Here is a 19,727-nt window from a genome sequence, read left to right as displayed (position 1 = left end):
ACCATATCTTAGGAATTTCAATGGATGGCTAAATTATCTAGTTTGTAAGTTAGGTTAAGCTTAGTTGTAAGTTGGGCAAGTGTGATTGTGCCATATAAGAAGTAACCATATCTTAGGAATTTCAATGGATGGCTAAAATATCTAGTTTGTAAGTTATGTTAAGCTTAGTTGTAATTTGGGCAAGTGTGCTCCTGCCATATCAGAAGAAACCGTATCTTAGGAATTTCAATGGATGGCTAAATTATCTAGTTTGTAAGTTAGGTTAAGCTTAGTTGTAAGTTGGGCAAGTGTGATTGTGCCATATAAGAAGAAACATATCTTAGGAATTTCTATGGATGGCTAAAATATCTAGTTTGTAAGTTAGGTTAAGCTTAGTTGTAATTTGGGCAAGTGTGCTCCTGCCATATCAGAAGAAACCGTATCCGGAATTTCAATGGATGGCTAAATTATCTAGTTTGTAAGTTAGGTTAAGCTTAGTTGTAAGTTGGGCAAGTGTGCCCCTGCCATATAAGAAGAAACCATATCTTAGGAATTTCAATGGATGGCTAAAATATCTAGTTTGTAAGTAAGGTTAAGCTTAGTTGTAAGTTGGGCAATTGTGCCCCTGCCATATAAGAAGAAACCATATCTTAGGAATTTCAATGGATGGCTAAAATATCTAGTTTGTAAGTTAGGTTAAGCTTAGTTGTAAGTTGGGAAAGTGTTCCCCTGCCATATAAGAAGAAACCATATCTTAGGAATTTCAATGGATGGCTAAATTATGTAGTTTGTAAGTTAGGTTAAGCTTAGTTGTAAGTTGGGCAAGTGTTCCCCTGCCATATAAGAAGAAACCATATCTTAGGAATTTCAATGGATGGCTAAATTATGTAGTTTGTAAGTTAGGTTTAGCTTAGTTGTAAGTTGGGCAAGTGTGATTGTGCCATATAAGAAGTAACCATATCTTAGGAATTTCAATGGATGGCTAAAATATCTAGTTTGTAAGTTAGGTTAAGCTTAGTTGTAAGTTGGGCAAGTGTGCCCCTGCCATATAAGAAGAAACCATATCTTAGGAATTTCAATGGATGGCTAAATTATGTAGTTTGTAAGTTAGGTTAAGCTTAGTTGTAAGTTGGGCAAGTGTGATTGTGCCATATAAGAAGTAACCATATCTTAGGAATTTCAATGGATGGCTAAAATATCTAGTTTGTAAGTTAGGTTAAGCTTAGTTGTAAGTTGGGCAAGTGTGCCCCTGCCATATAAGAAGAAACCATATCTTAGGAAATTCAATGGATGGCTAAAATATCTAGTTTGTAAGTTAGGTTAAGCTTAGTTGTAAGTTGGGCAAGTGTGCCCCTGCCATAAAAGAAGAAACCATATCTTAGGAATTTCAATGGATGGCTAAAATATCTAGTTTGTAAGTTAGGTTAAGCTTAGTTGTAAGTTGTGCAAGTGTTCCCCTGCCATATGAAACCATATCTTAGGAATTCAATGGATGGCTAAAGTATCTAGTTTGTAAGTTAGGCTAAGTTTAATGGTAAGTTAGGGGTTGAATAGGTTGAAAACGTACGCTGCTTACTGAGAAACTTGTCGAGATGGTTTCATTTCAAATTCGTCTAAGGGTAGGAGATTATTGATATCATTCTCAAAGCAGTCTTATTGTTTCTACATTAATAGCTTTGAAGTCAGTCGAAAATTTTTAGGAGTTCTATTATTAATAATTGTACACTTACTTTTACAAATTTTCTATTAAAATCTTGCATTTTAATAATAATTATAATTCCATTTATTTTACATTTTCATTTTCAATTAACATGGTGTAACTAATAGCATGATAATAGTGCATGAAAAAATTCAATCATTTCACTAATTGCATGTTCACTAATCACCTAAATGAATACTTGGAATTCTAATTATTTAATACAAATTTCAGTGGCCACTATGAATGTTTTTCTTCGGCTTTTTAAGTCTAAATGTGAATCATATATACAGACTAATTAATTATTGTGTTAGATTTATCTCGGATACACATCCTGCTCAACACTTCGTGACAAAAAAACACTGGCTCCGATTTTATACATTACACGTTTCATTGTTTTAAAATCCTTTGATTCTTGGTTGATTTGTTTAATTTCAGGCTGAGGTTTAGTTGTTAATGGTCTTCTTGTTGTTTCTTGAATTTCGTTTTCTTTGTTGGTTTTGCTGACTTGTTTTTTTTCAAGTCAGTAATTTTTTATAATGCCAATTACCCACCAGTCCAAAAACCTTTTTCTTTCCGAACGCCTTTCTAATTATCCCCCTATTTCCCTAATTGCCCCATCCTATACATAACCTAGAAATCTAGGTTAAATTCATTCTAGTCACTGGTCTATGCAGACAGATCCCCCTGTATATCCCTCAATCACTAAACGATATTCTTACTCTATTTCCTTTACCACCAATTTTATCCCAAACCATTTTTACAATCTCCATTGTATGGAGTTTCATATAACCCTATGCCTGCTTAAATGACCAACTAGAATGCGGATGTGGGTAAAAAGGCGTTCTTTGGGGAGCGGAAACTGATCTCTACCTCCTCGAGGTGCTCCCTGGGCAACTACTCCCGGGAGTAGGCTAACAGAGACAGTACACTTTTCAAAGCTCAAAAATAGTTTTCATTAAAATGTTTTCTAAATTTAATTTAACTTTATAAATAGAAATATATTCATTAACGATAAGCAAAATGATTACAAGCTATAAATTAGAACTGTTTTAAATGGGTTGCAGAATATAAAAGGCTTTATAAAACAATTCTTTCCTTTGGTCCCATACCCAGTCGATTATTAATCTCGATTGAACTATATTCACTGCTGCTCATCATTGAATATTTTGGGAAGAAGATTTGTGAACTCTGTTCTTATCTTTGCTTGACCCTCTATATTTATCATTAGCATTTATATATTTTACTATTTGTCTCTTGGCAGAGACTTTGTTAATTATTTGGGCATTTATTCCTCCTGAAACTCATCAGTATTAATACCCTCTAATTCTACCATCATTACGTTTTATACCAATTATCACGTGTTGGAATTTCGTAAAGTTAAGCTATGATTTTAGATTAGCAATTTTATGCCAAGCGTATATTATACTCATTAGGTCGGCTAGTTTTGTATGTAGAGATACAGGACAAATTGAAAAATGTTTAATTTTATACGCATAGGTCGACTATTTTTAGATGTAGATATTCCGAAAAATGGGGAAAATATGTAAATCATTACTTTTATATAGATTTCCGGGTTTCCCGTTTCTAACAATATATTTTTATGCCTGTTGTAAATTATCCTCATTAAACTGTCTAGTTTTGGATTTGAAAATGGAAAACTGAATAATTTGCATTACTTTTACTGGTATTTCTTTGTTTTTTGTTTCTTTATTTGTTTTTTTTTTGCCAATCGTAAATTATTCAAGTTAGATCGGCTATTTTTGGATTTGGAGATTCTGAAAATAGGGAATAATGCATAATCTTTTTTACTTTTGCATGAATTTCCTTGTGGTCGGTTTCTAACACTGTACATTTATGCCAAACGCATATTATACTCATTAGTTCGACCAATATTGGATGATAGGTTTCATAGAAAAAGAAAAATTGCATAATCTTCATTACTTTTTCATGAATTTCGTTATTTTGATTAAATATTGGACATATTTAAAATATAATAAATGAAAAACGCTATATTGAATAATCTAAAAGATAGCTTGAGACGCTTTGTTCTAGAAAGGATTGTGAAGTCTTTCTGTGGTAATGGTAAGACAAAATTAATAGTAAAACTTAAATTTTCTGTATCGAACTGAGTGAAGTTTTTAGTGAGTAATAAGAGATATTGACATCCGATAAAAGTTTGACAGCGGTGCATTGAAGTACGAAGTCACCTTTGAGCCAGTCTATTACCACCTTCAAGGTATTCTCATATTAGCATAAAGTAACTGCAGAAGATTGAAGTCTTACTGTTGATTGATGGATACAATGGATTAGCATGGCTGAGGAACAACATTAGATTTGTAGACAACCTTTTACTCCACATCTTCAACTTCTTATAAAAATCGTTAGCTTTTATTGATTTACTTATGGAAATTTTAGTTACATTACTTGTAAATAGTGAAATATGGAGATTTATTAAGAATTTTCCTCCCTTGTATACCAATATTAATGTCCCATAATTATTAAAATAATTTCATAAGATTGGTTGATCCTATTATACATACCTTGTGAAAAAGAGTGGAATTTATAAATATATTATTTTGGTATTTGCTCTATTTAAATCAAAGGATAAATCAGAAATTGAAGTCCTTATATTTAAATTAAAGAAATTGGGCAACCTTATTAGAAATTCTATACATTCTGTTCTTACTTTAAAATTAGGAATGGTAAAAAAGTAAACGTGTTGTCATGCCAATGCTATCTAGCGGCAATAGCTTAAACTAGAAAGATGTAATTACATAGAAATAGTTTTAGTGATCACCGCTAGGTAGCATGAACATGTACTTTGACACTATTAAAATAAACCTTAAATAACCTAACTAAACAACTGTCGTCTATGGTTGGGGGTTAAAAAGGTTATTCGGTTTTGTCTAAATTTTTTCTTTATCATGTAGCAACAGTAATAATTTACCTTATTCATTAAATGTTCTTTACCTACGTTAATAAACATCTTATATCGTCAGTATTTTAATAAGAAGTTTTCCTCTAAAAAAATTTCCCTGTTTAAAATTCACTGTTCACCTCATAATTTGATGGTTTTTATATTTATGATTAATAGTTTTCTAGTCTAGAAAACTGATTGTATTATCTACATATGTGCATTAAGCGATAACTTCCTAGGAAATTAAAAAACTTGTTTTTGCATCATTAATGCGTTAAGGACTTACAGATAAGCAACATTTTTTGTGTATACTTTTACTTTTAATTACGAGTTGATGTGATTAGAAGTGTTTCCAAGACAGTTAATATTAGATGCATTTTAAGTGTATGCATGTAATTTTAAAAAGTTGATCTTAGTCTTCATTATTTTGTTTCATAAAAATGTTTGAACGGTCATAATTAGGTAGATGTAGTTCGTAACAGGTTAGTAATTTTATTACTACAATAGTAAATAGCTAATTAAGATTATGTATTTGGGAATTATTAGCTTCCACGTAAATATTCACATTTCTCACATTTGAAGGGGGAGAGTAATCTCGCATGAAATTTAAATTAATAATGTAAAGTTTAATAACGTCCTAGAATTATGGACCTTGCATTTTGCAAGGTTCGCACCAGTAGTTTTAAATTCTAACTTATTGAAAATTGATTTTTTTTAAATATTTGTAAATTATAATTAAAACAGTTGTTTAAATAATAGTTTATATAATTTGTATTTTTGTTCTCAGCGTTCCTTCGACATTCTGATGATAATTCTAAACTAGTGTAATTCAGACAAATGGCTGGGTTGATGACATTTATGACATTTTATCCAGTATAACACATTTTAACTCCTACAGCAACAGTAAGTACATGTTTTCAGCTTACAGCATGCTATTTCTCAGTTAAGATATTAGTTTCTTAGTTAGATATTAGTTAAGATATGTCGTATTATCTAAAGATAAATAATTATGTATACAGTAATAGATTAGATACCTAGAAAGTGTGATGATTTGCCTAAATTCAAAGTATCCAGAAGGTACATGAACTTAGATTTACGTTTTTTTTAAAAAAGAAAAAAGTTCTTGTGCTCACACTTTTATTGATTCTCTATCATCTTAGGGCTTTTTGGATCAAATTGGTTTACTGAAGTGAATTATTAAGTCATAAATATTAGTGTTATACAGATTTCCCATTCAGAATATTTAATTATATAATTTGGTTGGTCTTTTTACTTCTTCAAAACTGAACTTTTTGCAACAAATAAGTCAAGTATTTTAAATAGGAAGATGGGGTTTCATTATTTCACTTATTTCATTATTTTGAAGGATCCTTCTATGCTTCCAGCAAGTATGATCGTATTTATGAGGTAATTCGCATCCATTCTATTTTGATAATAAACTTAACTAGATTCTTTAATTGTGGAACTGTTCTTCAAGTATTCTTATCTATTATTTACTACGTTATACTACATAAACTAAAACTTCAAGAAAATTTCAACACGTATTGTGACGAGAATTCGAGAATGCTCTCAATAGAATTCGTTAGTGTAGCTCATTAGTGCATCGACTAAACTAAGTTATGAATGTTATTTTTGAAGTTTGATTAACTTTTAGATTGTGTAGGCTTTTAATCGATCTTGTAGGTTACTCCGAGTAAATTCTTTTCAGTTTTGTTTCCGCTTAAAGTTCATTAATCATTTTTTACATATGTGACATACTTTAGTTAATGGGGCAACTTATTCGGAGTAGCGTACCCTTAGTGTCAAATATCTACGTATTTTCACCACTTCATTTCAACCTATCTATTTTCAGACAGCAATGTCTTTTAATATTTTGAGCTGTTATTTGCGAATTTCATTTCTATAATAAGAAAATTGTCAGTATTGTAGTAAAGTTTATCGTTTAGTAAAACGTAATCGCGATTCACGGCTAAATTAGTGACAAACGTAAGATTTAGGTTTTTTAAAAAAAGATCAATTCTTTAGATTAATCATAGTGTTTATTTAATTTATAACTTACATAAATTGTTATAGATGTTTTTCTCGTGCTTCTTAATATTAGGTATACATTTAAATTATTTGAATTACAATAAATAATTTATTGTAATTATTTATTACATATTGATTTCCATGTTGATTTTCAGGATTACATACTGGGGTTTCCAGAGTACTGCCTGCAGAAGTGTCCAACAATGGAAGCCCCAGTGAAAAAGACGTAAAACATCAATCCAGTGTGAATATTCTCATATTTAGTATATAGCATTTAATTTGGTTAGGAATCTATTAAAAATGGTATGTAATTATTACAAGTAATATGCATGTTTTTATCAAAATTAAAAGTTGCATGTTAAAAAAAGGAATAATTTTTTTTGCTGAATAAAGTCTTCAACAAAAGATTTTTCCATTTAATGTGTTAATTGATATTTTTCACTTACATTTAACCATGTTGACGACTCACTAGGCCAACATAGAACAATTTTCATTCAAATTTAACCAAGTTGATGACTCACTAGGCTTATATAGAACAATTTACACTCACTTTTAAGAATGTTGGCGACTCAATAAACATATATAGGTTTATCTTACACTCACATTTAACCACGTTAGAAACTCACTAGACTAATATAGGTTCAACTTACACTCATATTTAACCCTGTTTGCGTCTTACTAGACTTATACAGGACTATCTTACACTCGCTATTAGCTTTATAAGTCATGTTAGTCACCAACTTGGTCAAAAGTTGGTGTAAGGTGGTGCTTTATAAGTCTTGTGAGTCACCAACTTGTTAAAAAGTGGGTGTAAAGTAGTCCTATATAAGTCTTGTGAGTCACCAACTTGGTTTTAAGTGAGTGTAAAGTGGTCCTATATAAGTCTTGTGAGTCACCAACTTGGTTTTAAGTGAGTGTAAAGTGGTCCTATATAAGTCTTGTGAGTCACCAATTTGGTTAAAAGTGTGTGTAAGGCGGTCCTATATGTCATGTGAGTCACCAACTTGGTTAGAACTGTGTGTAAGGAAGTCCTTTATAAGTCTTGAGAGTCACCAACATGGTTAAATGTGAGTTTAAAGAGGTCCTGTATAAGTCTTATGAGTCGCCAACATGGTTAAATATGGGTGAAAAGAAGTCCTATACAAGTCATGTGAGTCGCCAATGTGGTTTAATTGGTTGTAAGGTGGTCCTATATAAGTCTTGTGAGTCACCAACGTGGTTAAATATGAGTTTAAGGTTGTAAAGATTTTATAAAAATTTATTGTTAAAAAATGTATAAATAATTAATAAATAATAAACGATTTAATTATAACAGTATTGTATTTATTTTCCCTTTTAATCTCTCAATAATAAGAAAAATTTAAAAATAAATAAAAAAATTGCGTAGAAATTAAAAGAAGATATAAAAAAAATGTTAAAAATGGCTGCCAGAGTCGTGGGAGTGTGTAAGAAGCATTAGGCAAAGTTACAACAATGGCCGCCGAAGTCTAGAGAGTGTGTAAGAAGTTTGCAAGGTTACAACAATGGCTGCCAAAGTCTAGAGAGTGTGTAAGAAGCATTAAGCAAGGTTATAAAAATGGCCGCCGCAGTCTAGAGAGTGTGTAAAAAGATAGCTAGGTTACAACAATGGCTGCCAAAGTCGTGAGAGTGTGGAAGAAGTTTGCAAGGTTACAACAATGGCTGCCAAAGTCTTGAGAGTGTGCAAGGAAGGCTACGAGAGGTAAAACAGACAGCGCGAGCGATCTAGTGACAGCTGGTGGAACTAAAAGTAGGGGGGAGCCCGTTGTCATGGTGATATGACGCCATCTAGAGGGTATATAAGAAAGTTCGCCGCGCGGGCCGGGCCGGGTGGGGCGAACATTCGCCTTCCGACCGTCGAGGTGAACGCATCTTCCTAACCATAACACATGGCATATTATCAAGAATTGTATATGTAGAGAGAGGTGTTTTGACTAGATTACATATTTTTGGAACGACGAGCGACATAGCCCCCTCCTCACGAGTACGACTCTGCAGTCGTACTGAGGAGACATCTTGTTTGACAGTAGTATATAAAAAGGTTTCAGTGCTACCTGGTGGCAAACATATGAACTATATTTTGTTTACATTGTAAACAAGTTTAGTAGGTGCTGCTACCTGGTGGCAAATATGTGAACTAATCTTTCTTTTTTCTGTTTTACGTCTCTCTGATGCAATTTTTTCAACTTTTTTTGCTTTTCAACGCTCTCTGACGCCATTTTTTCGTACTATTATTATTTTATTTAATTTTTTTTGTTTAATGTAAACAGAATTTTCAGTTTTATACGTACCTGTGCATTACTTTATTTGCCTCTTATCATTTTTAGACTTTTTTAACTTTGTTTTTTCGCAAATATAATAAAAATAAGAAGGCTATGGGAAAAGAGAAAATACATAATGACTTTTTTAATAATTTATAGATAATTCTTTATTTTGCTACCAATTATACATTTTTTTTCTTTCGTATTACAAAAACATTTTAAATTCAATTACATCTTTTAGGTAATGATCCTTAAAATTACCTACATAATAAAATTAAAATTTACATTACATTTTCAAACTTCAAATATTATTTTTTTACAAATAATCGACTAAATAATAAAAGAATTGGAAGAGTTGCAGTTGGATAGGTGTTTTCCAACGTCTTTTTCATTTTGGCTTAATTCGATGAACCTCTTGCAGGAAGCACTCCAGTTGCGCCTGTTTCAACTCTGAAAAATAACATTATACAATGAGATAGACTGTTCGGCTACTGAATCGTCCTACAAATCTAACTCAACTTCCTTGAAAATCAATGTTAAGTAAAACATTGTGTTAGTAATTATATGAACTTATTCATTTCAAAATAGCAGTTTACTGTAATCCTTTAAGTGAAATAAACATTTTATAAATAAACACGTCATTTTTGTTCTTGTACCTTTCAATTTTCCAATCAAATTAAACTTTCTTTAACACAGAATCTTTACTTTACTCATTCCGATTCTACAGGAATATATGAACAAAAAGGTTTAATCACGTAAAAATGCTGAAGTGTTAATAAATAATGGATGAGATTACCTGGAAGACAATAACACAGAGTGGTAGGTTGATTTCCTTATTTGGATATTGCAGGAATAGACATGGATGGGAATCACCTCTTATTTACGGAAGTGCTGCAGCATTAAAAGAAATGCCCTCAAAAGTAATCATTTTAGATTATGTCTCAGCTTTACTGAGCTGCGAGTCGGCCAAGGGCTGAAAGTATTAAAACCTTAGTAAATGATTTGAATTTCATTCACTTATTGTAGTACGGTAGCATTTTACAAACAAAATCTTAGTTAATTCTGTTTATAACAAATTAAACCATTCTGCAACTAACTCGGAAAATCTAATTTAAACCATCTATTGCACAAAATTACAACTCTTTATTCAGATTCAAAGGAAAATATTTAATTTATCGGAATAAAGGTTTAATTGATGTTAAAATGCTTTAGATGTAATCAATAATGGATAAGATAACTTGAAGATCAGCTCCATAAGGTAACATGGTAAGTATGGAGATTTCATCATTGATTTATTTAATGGAATGTAGAAGTAGAAATGGATGCAAATTATCTCAAATTACATGCAATAAATAATAGTTAAGACTACCTGAAGTAGAATTCTACAAATTAACAGGGTACCTTCGAAGATTTCCTGATTTGTTTCATGAACGAAATGTAGAAATTAGATGTGAATTACCTCAACTTATGTGGGAGTGCTGCTGGATGTAAAGAAGGACCATGATCAAGAATAGCCAGCGAAGGGTAGAAAGGGTCCTTGAGCAAAGGCACTGGGTGGAGAGAAAAACATACTACATTTTAAAACCCATAACTTTTAATTTTTAATGCAATTTTGACACTGAATCACAAGATGAAGTTGAGGCATAGCCTCTAAAACAGTCCACTATAAGGGATCCAAGACTTCGAAATAAACAATTAACATTACAACAGAATAACCAATTTGGAAGATATATTTATCACATAGAAATTGAAATGTTGTAAAAGAGATTTAATCTGAGTAAGTTTCATAATCAAACTCATAATTAACATTATGTTACAGGTTGGTATTACATAATGCAAAGCCAGAACAAAAGTAATTTAGCACACTTCCCTTTAGCATATATAAGACTAACCGAACATATTATCTCTTTTATATATAATTTTAATGGCATAATCTGATAATTTATCAAATACCTATGTAGAGAAAATGGTTTTAAACATCTTAATTATTCTGTGAAATAATAAATAATTAAAGACTGCAGAGGAAGGGGAGCAAAATGAAAAGTAAAAAGCAGGAGCTAAAAGAGATTTATCATTTATCCTTTATATTGCATAGAAATATTGAGCACAGAAAACCGGTGAACTTGGAGGTGTTCGAGCCATGAACATGCAATTTTATGTAAGATTTAAAACTTACTTGTTTTTCAACCAATTTCGCACTTAAAGTATCCTTATTTTTGTGGAATATTAGCTTCACTATTCTCTCTCAGATAGTGTCTTTGGAAGTTATAACTGCTTACAATTAACCCGACGTTGGTTACCACTTATTTTACTGTGACTCCAGTTTACCTCTCTAACCTAGAAAATAGTTGCTCTTCGATTGTCGAAGCGATAACATCTACCCAACATCATGATTCTTTGGAAGAGACGTGATGAGTTTTAGACTAGACTAAATAACATTGTTAGGAGCGACGAGCGATCCTATCCCTGCGCTATCTAAGTCGTACTGACGAGAATTTTTGTTGCTGGCGCATAATATAGAGAAAGGTTACAGCACAGCTATCTAGTGGCTACACCTGGAACTATTTTTTCACCTGCCTGATAAGTGGCGCCTTTTGACGGATTTTTTGGAACTAATTTTTATTTAATTTTTATACCTTAATTTCATTATTTCTAATTTAAGTTTTTCTGCTAGGTTTTTTTAGCTACAATTTTTGTATTTTATTGATTTATATGTATATTTTTTTGTATAATAGGACGTAATATATGGAGTCTACGTAAAAACAAAATAGGTATGCAAATAAATATTTTTTTTCAAACTAAAGGTTTTCATTTATTTTCCTACTAAAATACTTTTTATTTTCACTTCAAGTCAAAAAATCATTTAATAAGATTGTGATACAAACATGCAATTTACATACACCTAAATAATACATTATTTAAGTAATTGATTCATAACAAAAGTTGTTTGTACTTACTCATTTGATTGATGTTTTCTCAGCGTCTTTTTTATTTCCATTTCAGTTGATAGATGGTTTTGCAGTTATTGGCTCACAGTATTGGCTGTTTTCAATCTGAAAATCATTATTCAATGAAATAGAGTTAAGCTTAAATTAGAAAAGCATTCTATTCAATGTTACTACAAAATTAAATCGCAACCATTTGTTTAAGATAAATTTGTATCATTCAAAAACCTAAGAAATAAATATGAATGCTGAAATTTTAGTTTCATCTTAGTTTAGTTAATCTTTAACCTGATCAATCTTTAGAACGTATACGTAGCATTGTAAAACATTGAATTATTTTAACATGAATTAGGCGTACTTACAAGCAACGTTCTACAAGCGAATTCAGCTTATCGTACTCATCTTCCTCGTCTTAGAATCTTGACTTGTGGTTTTCGATACTTCACTTCGATATAGAACTAACACTTCTCGAGTCAACCAATATAAACGATTTTTCAAGTTCAATTTTGTTCAAAATTATTTCATTTAATTTACAAAAGTAAAGAAACACATTTAACTATTGATGAAATATTATTCATAAGATTAAATAAAAGGGACTATAATTAAAGTAAAACAATGATATGCACATAACAATAATTTTGCAAAGAAAGGATTTCGCTAGATGGAGGATAAAAGATTCTGAGGTCATTATGAATGCTAAGATCAATGGAACTATTTAGAGCATTTACTATTTTTCTTAAGATTTTTGATTGAGGAGACTGAATTCATTGTTGACAATTGGAAAGGTAGTAAGTACCCGATGATTTCTGTCAAAGTACAGATTGCTCCATACCAGCTGCTGTAGCTGTCATTTATTTATTACAGAGTTTTTAGTTTTAATCAATTTTTCGAGAGAAATGTTTCAATACATGCTCTAGATCAAATTAACATAATGAAAGTCGTTGTTTACAGGAAATTGTAAATGCGGTTCTAGAGAACATACGAAAAATCAGATTCAGTAAATTTGTAGTTAGATCGCCAAAAAGAGCCATTAAACTAAATATCAAAATTTGAATTTTTCATTATTGATTTTCAACACACACGAAACTTGACTGACGACTCGTAAAAACATTTATCTAAAACAAATAAATCCGTTGAAAAAACTGAATAACATTCTACTTGATCGTAACACCTTGTAATTATTACAAGCAAGAAAAAGTAATTGAATTGCTACGAGTGCTTGGTGGATATTAAAGTAAAAGTGAAAAATTAAAGGGCCAAGTGACAAAGATAAGCAAAATACCTTACCTTACAAAATAAAGCCGATACAAAAGGAAAGGTCTTGTTCACACAACACTTGCTCCAGCAAGTATTTCTCATTCTACTCCTGCTTGTAGGCACTACTACCCTCTTCATTCTAGTTACGAAATAGTCAAGAACCATTACCAGCGAAATACAGAGCTAGAAACTTCTTATCAGTCCTATAAGTTTTCTTCTGAATTGCCGAAATCACCATCATGTATAAACACCAAAGTTTCGATATATTTCACACTTGTTTCAAGCCTTAAAATTTATGATATACACACATTGTCACCCTGTTACTTTTTCTTACACCGGCAATATTATACGAAGAACAACAATAACAAAAATATGAAACGATTCCTCCAAAATACATAAACAATGGTATGTAATACGTACGTACATAGGTTACTTAATATCAGTAAATAAGGTTCCTTTTTATTAAATCTAAATCTGTTGATTTAATGACTTCTCAGTTAATTCTGTTAATGTAATATAAGTAGCGAACTTCGTGTTCAGGTTTCACTCGTTGTACAAGCGAATTAAGCTTATCGTACTCAACTTCCACGTCTTGGAATCTTGTGGTTTTCGTTACTTCACTTCGACATAGATCTAACACTTCTCGAACTTTATTTTATAGATTTATGAATTTAATTTTCTATTAAGGCGAATGTTACAATATACATGTAGATACGATCTTTTTTCAACAGTAAGAAGTAAAAACAATTGGAAAAAGTTGAATTTATTTCTTTATTTCACATTAATCCAGCTGTTTCTGCATTTGTTAAATAATATTAAAGGCAATGCTAGATTGGGCGATCTATTTTGAAAATGATCTTTTTTTTACAAACATAAACATTAGTTTATGACTTAATAATTCACTTCAGTAAACCACTTTGATCACTAAAAAGCCCTAAGATGATAGAGAATCATTAAAAGTGTAAGCAAATGCACTTTTTTTAAAAAAACCTCAATCTAAGTTCATGTACTTTTTGGATAGTTTGAATTTAGGCAAATCATTGCAGTTACTAGGCATCTAATCTATTACTGTACACTTTATTATTTATCTTTAGTTAATACGACATAATATCCTAACTGAGAAACAACATGCTATAGGCTGAAAACATGTACTTACTCTTGCAGTTGGAGTTGAAATTTGTTAAAAAGGATAAAATGTCATCAATGTCATCAACCCAGCCATTTATCTGAATTGAACTAGTTCAGAATTACCATTAGAATGTCGAAAGAACGCTGAGAACAAAAATAAAAATTATATAAACTATTATTTATACAACTGTTTTCATTATAATTTACAAATATTTAGAAAAAAATCAATTTTCAATAAGTTAGAATTTAAAACTACTAGTGCGAACCTTGCAAATCTAAGGTCCATAATTCTAGGACTTTATTAAGCTTTACATTATTAATTTAAATTTCGTGGAGATTACTCTCCCCTTTAAATGAGAGAAATGTGAATACTTACGTGGAAGTTCATGATTCCCAAATACAAAAGCGTAATTAGCAATTTACTTTTACAGTAATAAAGACGACCAAAAATTGTTAAAATGTTACGAACTAAATCTACCTACTTATTATGACCATTGAAACATTTTTATGAAACGAAATAATGAAGACTTTCTAAGGTATGTAAAGTTCTCAGTGACTTAGTTACAGCAGCATCAGTCAACTTAAAACTATCATCATGAATAAAAAAAAAATCAAATTATGAGGTAAACATTGAATTTTAAACACGTACATTTTTTTTAGAAGTAAACTTCTTTTTAAAATACTGACGATATAAAATGTTTATTAACGTAGGTAAAGTACATTTAATAAATAAGACAAATTATAACTGTTGCTACATGATAAAGATAATGTTTGGACAAAACCAAGTAACCTTAATACCCCACTGTCTCACCGGACAGTTGTTTGATTGAGGTTATTTGTTTATTTTAATAGTGTCAAAGTACATGTTCATGCTACCTAGTGGTGATCACTGGAACTAGTTTCAATGTAATTGCATCTAGTTTATGCTATCGCCGCTAGATAGCATTGGCATGACCTTAATGTCTATTTTTTTTCCATTCCTAATTTTAAAGTAAGAACAGAATGTACAGAATTTCTAATTAGGTTGCCCAATTTCTTTAATTTAAATATAAGGACTTCAATTTCTGATTTATCCTTTGATTTAAATAGAGCAAATATCAAAATAATATATTTATAATTTCCACTCTCTTCCCAAGCTATGTATAATAGAACCAACCAATCTTACGAAACTATTTTAATAATTATGAGACAATAATATTGGTACAACAAGCGAGGAAAATTACCCTATAAAGCTTAAAATCCAGTTTTATGTAGAACATTATATGCCTTTTGCATAGAGTGTTTGGAATGACTAGTAATTAATACTCTTCTATCCACAGGTTTGTAAAACTTGATAGAAAGAGTAATCCTTCAAATAAGAGAAGAAGATGTAGACACACTAATTCCTTGTTTTCAGTTCGTCCTGGTATAGAAGCAAATGTAGAAGTGCAGATCTTTTTTTAAACACAGTTTCAATCCCGCTTATTCGTCACATAGCGGTAATCAGGTCAAATAGACAATAATCTTAATAGCGAAAACCTCACAATAAATATACACCCCACCAGTTGCACCCTCAATAGCTGATTGATTTCTGGTAGAATACATCGTAACTGTCTCTCTACAAATTGCCTATCATTAAAATTACAATAGCGGGACGGTACCTATACCCCCACAGCACCTCAGCCAAAAGAGGCTTACCAGTTGCCTAAGAATCTTAACCTTTTTGCCAACATCAGTTCCTTTTATTGATAATCAAAGTTTTTAATGAAAGCCCTAATCAGGCAACTAGACACTCTATGGAAAATAGGTGTCACTAAAAAGTGAGACTGTATCGTGAGGCTTTCCCTAACTCCACTTAATTTTTTTTTTTTTTTTTGGCGCATCAACAGCTGAGGTCATTAGCGCCCGGAGCTTTTTCCAGTGCACTGCCGGCCTCCGGACAGTGTTCTCTCGTTACAGACAACACTGTCCATCACCGGACAGTGAGCTGTAAGAAGCTCCTAGGAAGAGAAAATCTAAGGGTCAGCTGCTGGATTCGAACCCGGGACCTCCGCGTGGGAGTCCAGTATGCTAACCTCATAGCTAATCCCTTCCCTCCCACCTAATTTCTCTGTCTTACAAAGGAAACATCAACACGATTTGATACTGCAATAATAATTAATATAAAATTTATTTTGATTATTCAATTATCAAACACTTCTTAACTGGTACAAATGCTAGCTAAGAAAACAAACAAATACATTATAATTAAATTCATGACATTCACAAATAAGAATTGAAGTATTTGAATACGAAATGTTTATTTGAAAAAAAAACACAAAATTGTCTTATGGAAGTATTAAACATAATTTAAAATAATACTTCGTACGATCAAAATAGGAAGTATGAAGTAATCATTAAGCAGGCAGAAGAATTTCAATTTTCACACTATTTTAAAAGAAAACTCCGTTTTTTTCATTTTTATCCAAAGCAACTACTTCGGAAAATTTATTCCACAACGCTGATGCAAGTTCAAAATCTTTTGTTTTAGGGGAAACGCAACGTGACATCTAATGCAAAACAAAAAACAGAAATTTAGTTCACCAAAATTTTCGTTGGAGTATTGTTTAATTTCACCATGCAGGAATATACAGCGAAGAATCATAAATATCTTTCATTCTTAAAACATTACAACAAACAATCTTGGATTTACAAACCTTACAGTCAGAAAAATAAGCACCAGTAACATTCTGCAGTTCAGGATCCAAGACAAGCGTTAATGTTGTGGCGGCTCCTTCACCTACAGGCTTCGTTAAAAAAAAAAAATGGAATATATAACATTTCATACTTTTTCTGCCCAACAAAAATAACAAACATAATATTGCTGACTACTCTGTCAATGCATGCTATGTTTCTTTAAATCTGAGAGCCAGCAGCTGGATTCGAACCTGGGAGCTCCGTGTGGAATCCGGCACTTTAACCTCTTAGTTAATAACTCTTCTAATTATTATTTTGCTTTCATTTGAAACCTAATATAAATCTTATTTATTATATGCATCTTGATATCCTTAAAACGTACTTTGTAGCATAAACGATCTAAAAATGAAATCATAGCTTCACCAGAATGTTTTTACGCATTCACGTGAACAAGGGATCACTTCAAGAATATTCCTAAAGACATATCGTCTATCCAGCGAAGTTGATTTTCGTACTAGCTAGATCTTAATATTTAAAGGATCTATGTATTAACTTAAGTTATAAACGTATGTTGAGTTTAACACTCATTGGAAAGATGGCCTTCTAAATGGATGGCTGGTACAAATAAAATAGAAAATATATTATGTAATTAAAATTTACCTTTCCATAAATATTTAAAAAGTGTTGAAATAAACGTTGAATAATCGAATTTTTAACTCTCCTTAACAGAGGAACATTTACCAACCCTGGATTCACTGTATTGACTTTAATACCTTAATAACAAACTATTTAAATTAAAATATAAATTATAAAATAAACCATCATTTAATAAGTAAAGAAATCATACCTGTCCCTTCCAATTTTTTGGCCATAAAATTTGCCATAAGTATTGTAGCAAATTTAGTATTACAATGATTCATAAATGCATTTCTACTTTTTTCCGAATCAATATCATCAACATTGAACCAATGAAAATGATGCAATGCAGAACTGATGAAAATAATTTTTCCTAAAGACGTTTTTCTCATAAAATCAATAAGTAAATTACTAAGAAGAAATGATGAGAAGCAGTTCACCTGATTAAAAAACATTAAAATGTTCAAATTAAACATAAAATAACTTTTTTGTAGAGGAATAATGTGATAAAATGTAAAAGAAAGTAGGTCACAGAATAAGGATATAATAAATTATATTTTGTAGCACATTTTTCTTAACCATAGCAATTAAATGCTTGCGTTGAATTTGGAAATATTTCTCAATTATTCCAATAACTCTTATAAAATTGAAGCATGCATCTAAACGATTACTGTGAACACACTTAGAGCCCTGAATGAAATATTCTCCTATTATAAGATGAGTTAGCTAGATACTCTCTCACGTAAATTAATATTAAGAGATTATTTATTAGTTTAATTCATTTTTTATGAAATTTAAGTAAATAAGGATCTTTATACAAAAAAAATCTCTAAAAGAACTAATTGGAAATTTATTTGGTTGAAAACTAATAAAAGAAAAATGGAAGGAATCGTGTCTATCAATAGATATTAAAAGAAAAATGGAAGGGATCGTGACTATCAATAGATATTAAAAGAAAAATGGAAGGGATCGTGACTATCAATAGATATTAAAAGAAAAAAGTTTGAGACCATAATTCTCAGCCATTGTGTTGCCTGTCTTTACACATGTATGTAAATCAAAGACTAAAACTCGCAGAAGACCGAATAAAATAACTAGCTTAGGTGACATTAGAGGCTACAATAAAGTTTTGGTCAAAATCGGTATCTTAACTGAATAAGTTTTTTCTCAAAAATACTTCTACGATTTTATTTTTTTTTAAATGTTGGAAGTACTGCTTACATATATTAAGATCCATAATTTATATTTGAATCGTTTTTCCAGAAAAAATAGACTAAGAACACTATTCGGAGATGATGATATAGTAGTTTTAAGCGTTCCTCTAAAATATCATTAGTTTATTGTACCGTTTTGCAAGTTTAATTAATATATTTAAAAGTAAATCGACATTTAATTTCCAAATTAAAAGAAAATCGGCATTCAGGAATTAGCACTTTACCCAATAGATTATTCCGTATTTTAAGATATAATATGTAAACAGCTCTCACTGTTTAAATAAATGAAATCAAAATGTATCAAATGAAAAATAATAACTGATGCCTTACCTGCCATGTCAACTGCAGATTGTCAGCAGTTCTTTCATGTTTAATAAATCCAATACCAGCATTAAATATAAGAACATCTAATCTTTTCTCTTTTTCTAGAATTGCTTTAGCGAAGTTTCTTACACTCCATACTGAACTAAGATCTAGTCTATACACAGTTATATCATCATTCCTTGTTTCCTTTATAATTAAAGCTGTAAATATCAAAAATTCACTTTCAAGCAAATCATAATCATTATTTTTTTTAAAAATAAATAATTTATTTACTAGTTAATATATAAATAAGCCTTGATAATAGTAAAAAAATCTCATAGAATTTCATCCTATGCTAATTTTTGCAGATTAAATATCGCTTAAAAACTGATTTTGAAAAAATTTTTTAATCAATTATTCTGGCCTTTAAATCTAATGAATCCATTTATTTTGTTACTGTTCGAAGACAAAAAAAAATATCAAGTAAGTTTGATACCCCTATAGATAGATACCTCTATAGCGTATTTACCTAACTGTCAAATATCTGAACATCAGAGCCTTTGTCGTCCCCATTTATAGTTCCGATTAGTAAGTTACGAATAACGGAGCAGCGGGAAGTGCTACTACGTATAGAGTTTATACATGGACGTGGCTACAATCTGCTGCCAGCAATGTTAGCTTGTAACC

At 30.8% G+C, this 19,727-nt stretch overlaps 1 protein-coding gene and 2 long non-coding RNA genes across 14 annotated transcripts in view; 1 reads left to right on the top strand and 2 right to left on the bottom strand.

Annotated features, from left to right (window-relative positions):
• The first annotated feature begins 5,085 nt into the window (after positions 1-5,085).
• LOC141447013 (uncharacterized) lies at positions 5,086-6,997 on the top strand. Its single transcript, XR_012454069.1, has 2 exons — positions 5,086-5,498; positions 6,779-6,997. It is a non-coding gene; the product is annotated as an uncharacterized lncRNA (long non-coding RNA).
• Positions 6,998-9,043: 2,046 nt separating this feature from the next.
• LOC141447012 (uncharacterized) lies at positions 9,044-16,065 on the bottom strand. 4 transcript variants are annotated; one of them, XR_012454066.1, is made up of 6 exons: positions 14,609-16,065; positions 12,210-14,376; positions 11,860-11,955; positions 10,362-10,452; positions 9,699-9,875; positions 9,044-9,352 (listed from the first exon to the last, which is right to left on the bottom strand). It is a non-coding gene; the product is annotated as an uncharacterized lncRNA (long non-coding RNA). The 4 variants fall into 4 exon arrangements; XR_012454065.1 differs by having other exon boundaries at positions 9,699-10,452; XR_012454067.1 differs by lacking the exon at positions 10,362-10,452.
• A 302-nt stretch (positions 16,066-16,367) lies between these two features.
• LOC141447008 (retinol dehydrogenase 12-like) overlaps positions 16,368-19,727 on the bottom strand; it is an 11,228-nt gene continuing 7,868 nt past the window's right edge. For 3 of the 9 annotated variants that reach the window (XM_074114146.1, XM_074114144.1, XM_074114143.1), the window contains 5 exons: positions 19,068-19,261; positions 17,735-17,963; positions 17,548-17,660; positions 16,908-16,997; positions 16,368-16,760 (listed from right to left, as the gene is read on the bottom strand). In XM_074114146.1, coding sequence (XP_073970247.1) covers positions 16,644-16,760; positions 16,908-16,997; positions 17,548-17,660; positions 17,735-17,963; positions 19,068-19,261 — 743 coding nt within the window. In that variant the 3' untranslated portion in view covers positions 16,368-16,643. Of the gene's footprint in view, positions 16,761-16,907; positions 16,998-17,034; positions 17,287-17,547; positions 17,673-17,734; positions 17,964-19,067; positions 19,262-19,727 lie in introns of those variants that run through there. The other 6 variants (XR_012454063.1, XR_012454064.1, XM_074114147.1 and 3 more) reach the window with 6 other exon arrangements.

This window comes from Rhodnius prolixus, unplaced genomic scaffold (assembly GCF_049639745.1).
Source record: "Rhodnius prolixus isolate KJV_2025 unplaced genomic scaffold, Rpr scaffold_7, whole genome shotgun sequence".
NCBI lineage: Eukaryota > Metazoa > Arthropoda > Insecta > Hemiptera > Reduviidae > Rhodnius > Rhodnius prolixus.
This window is presented reverse-complemented; position numbering and strand designations above follow the sequence as displayed.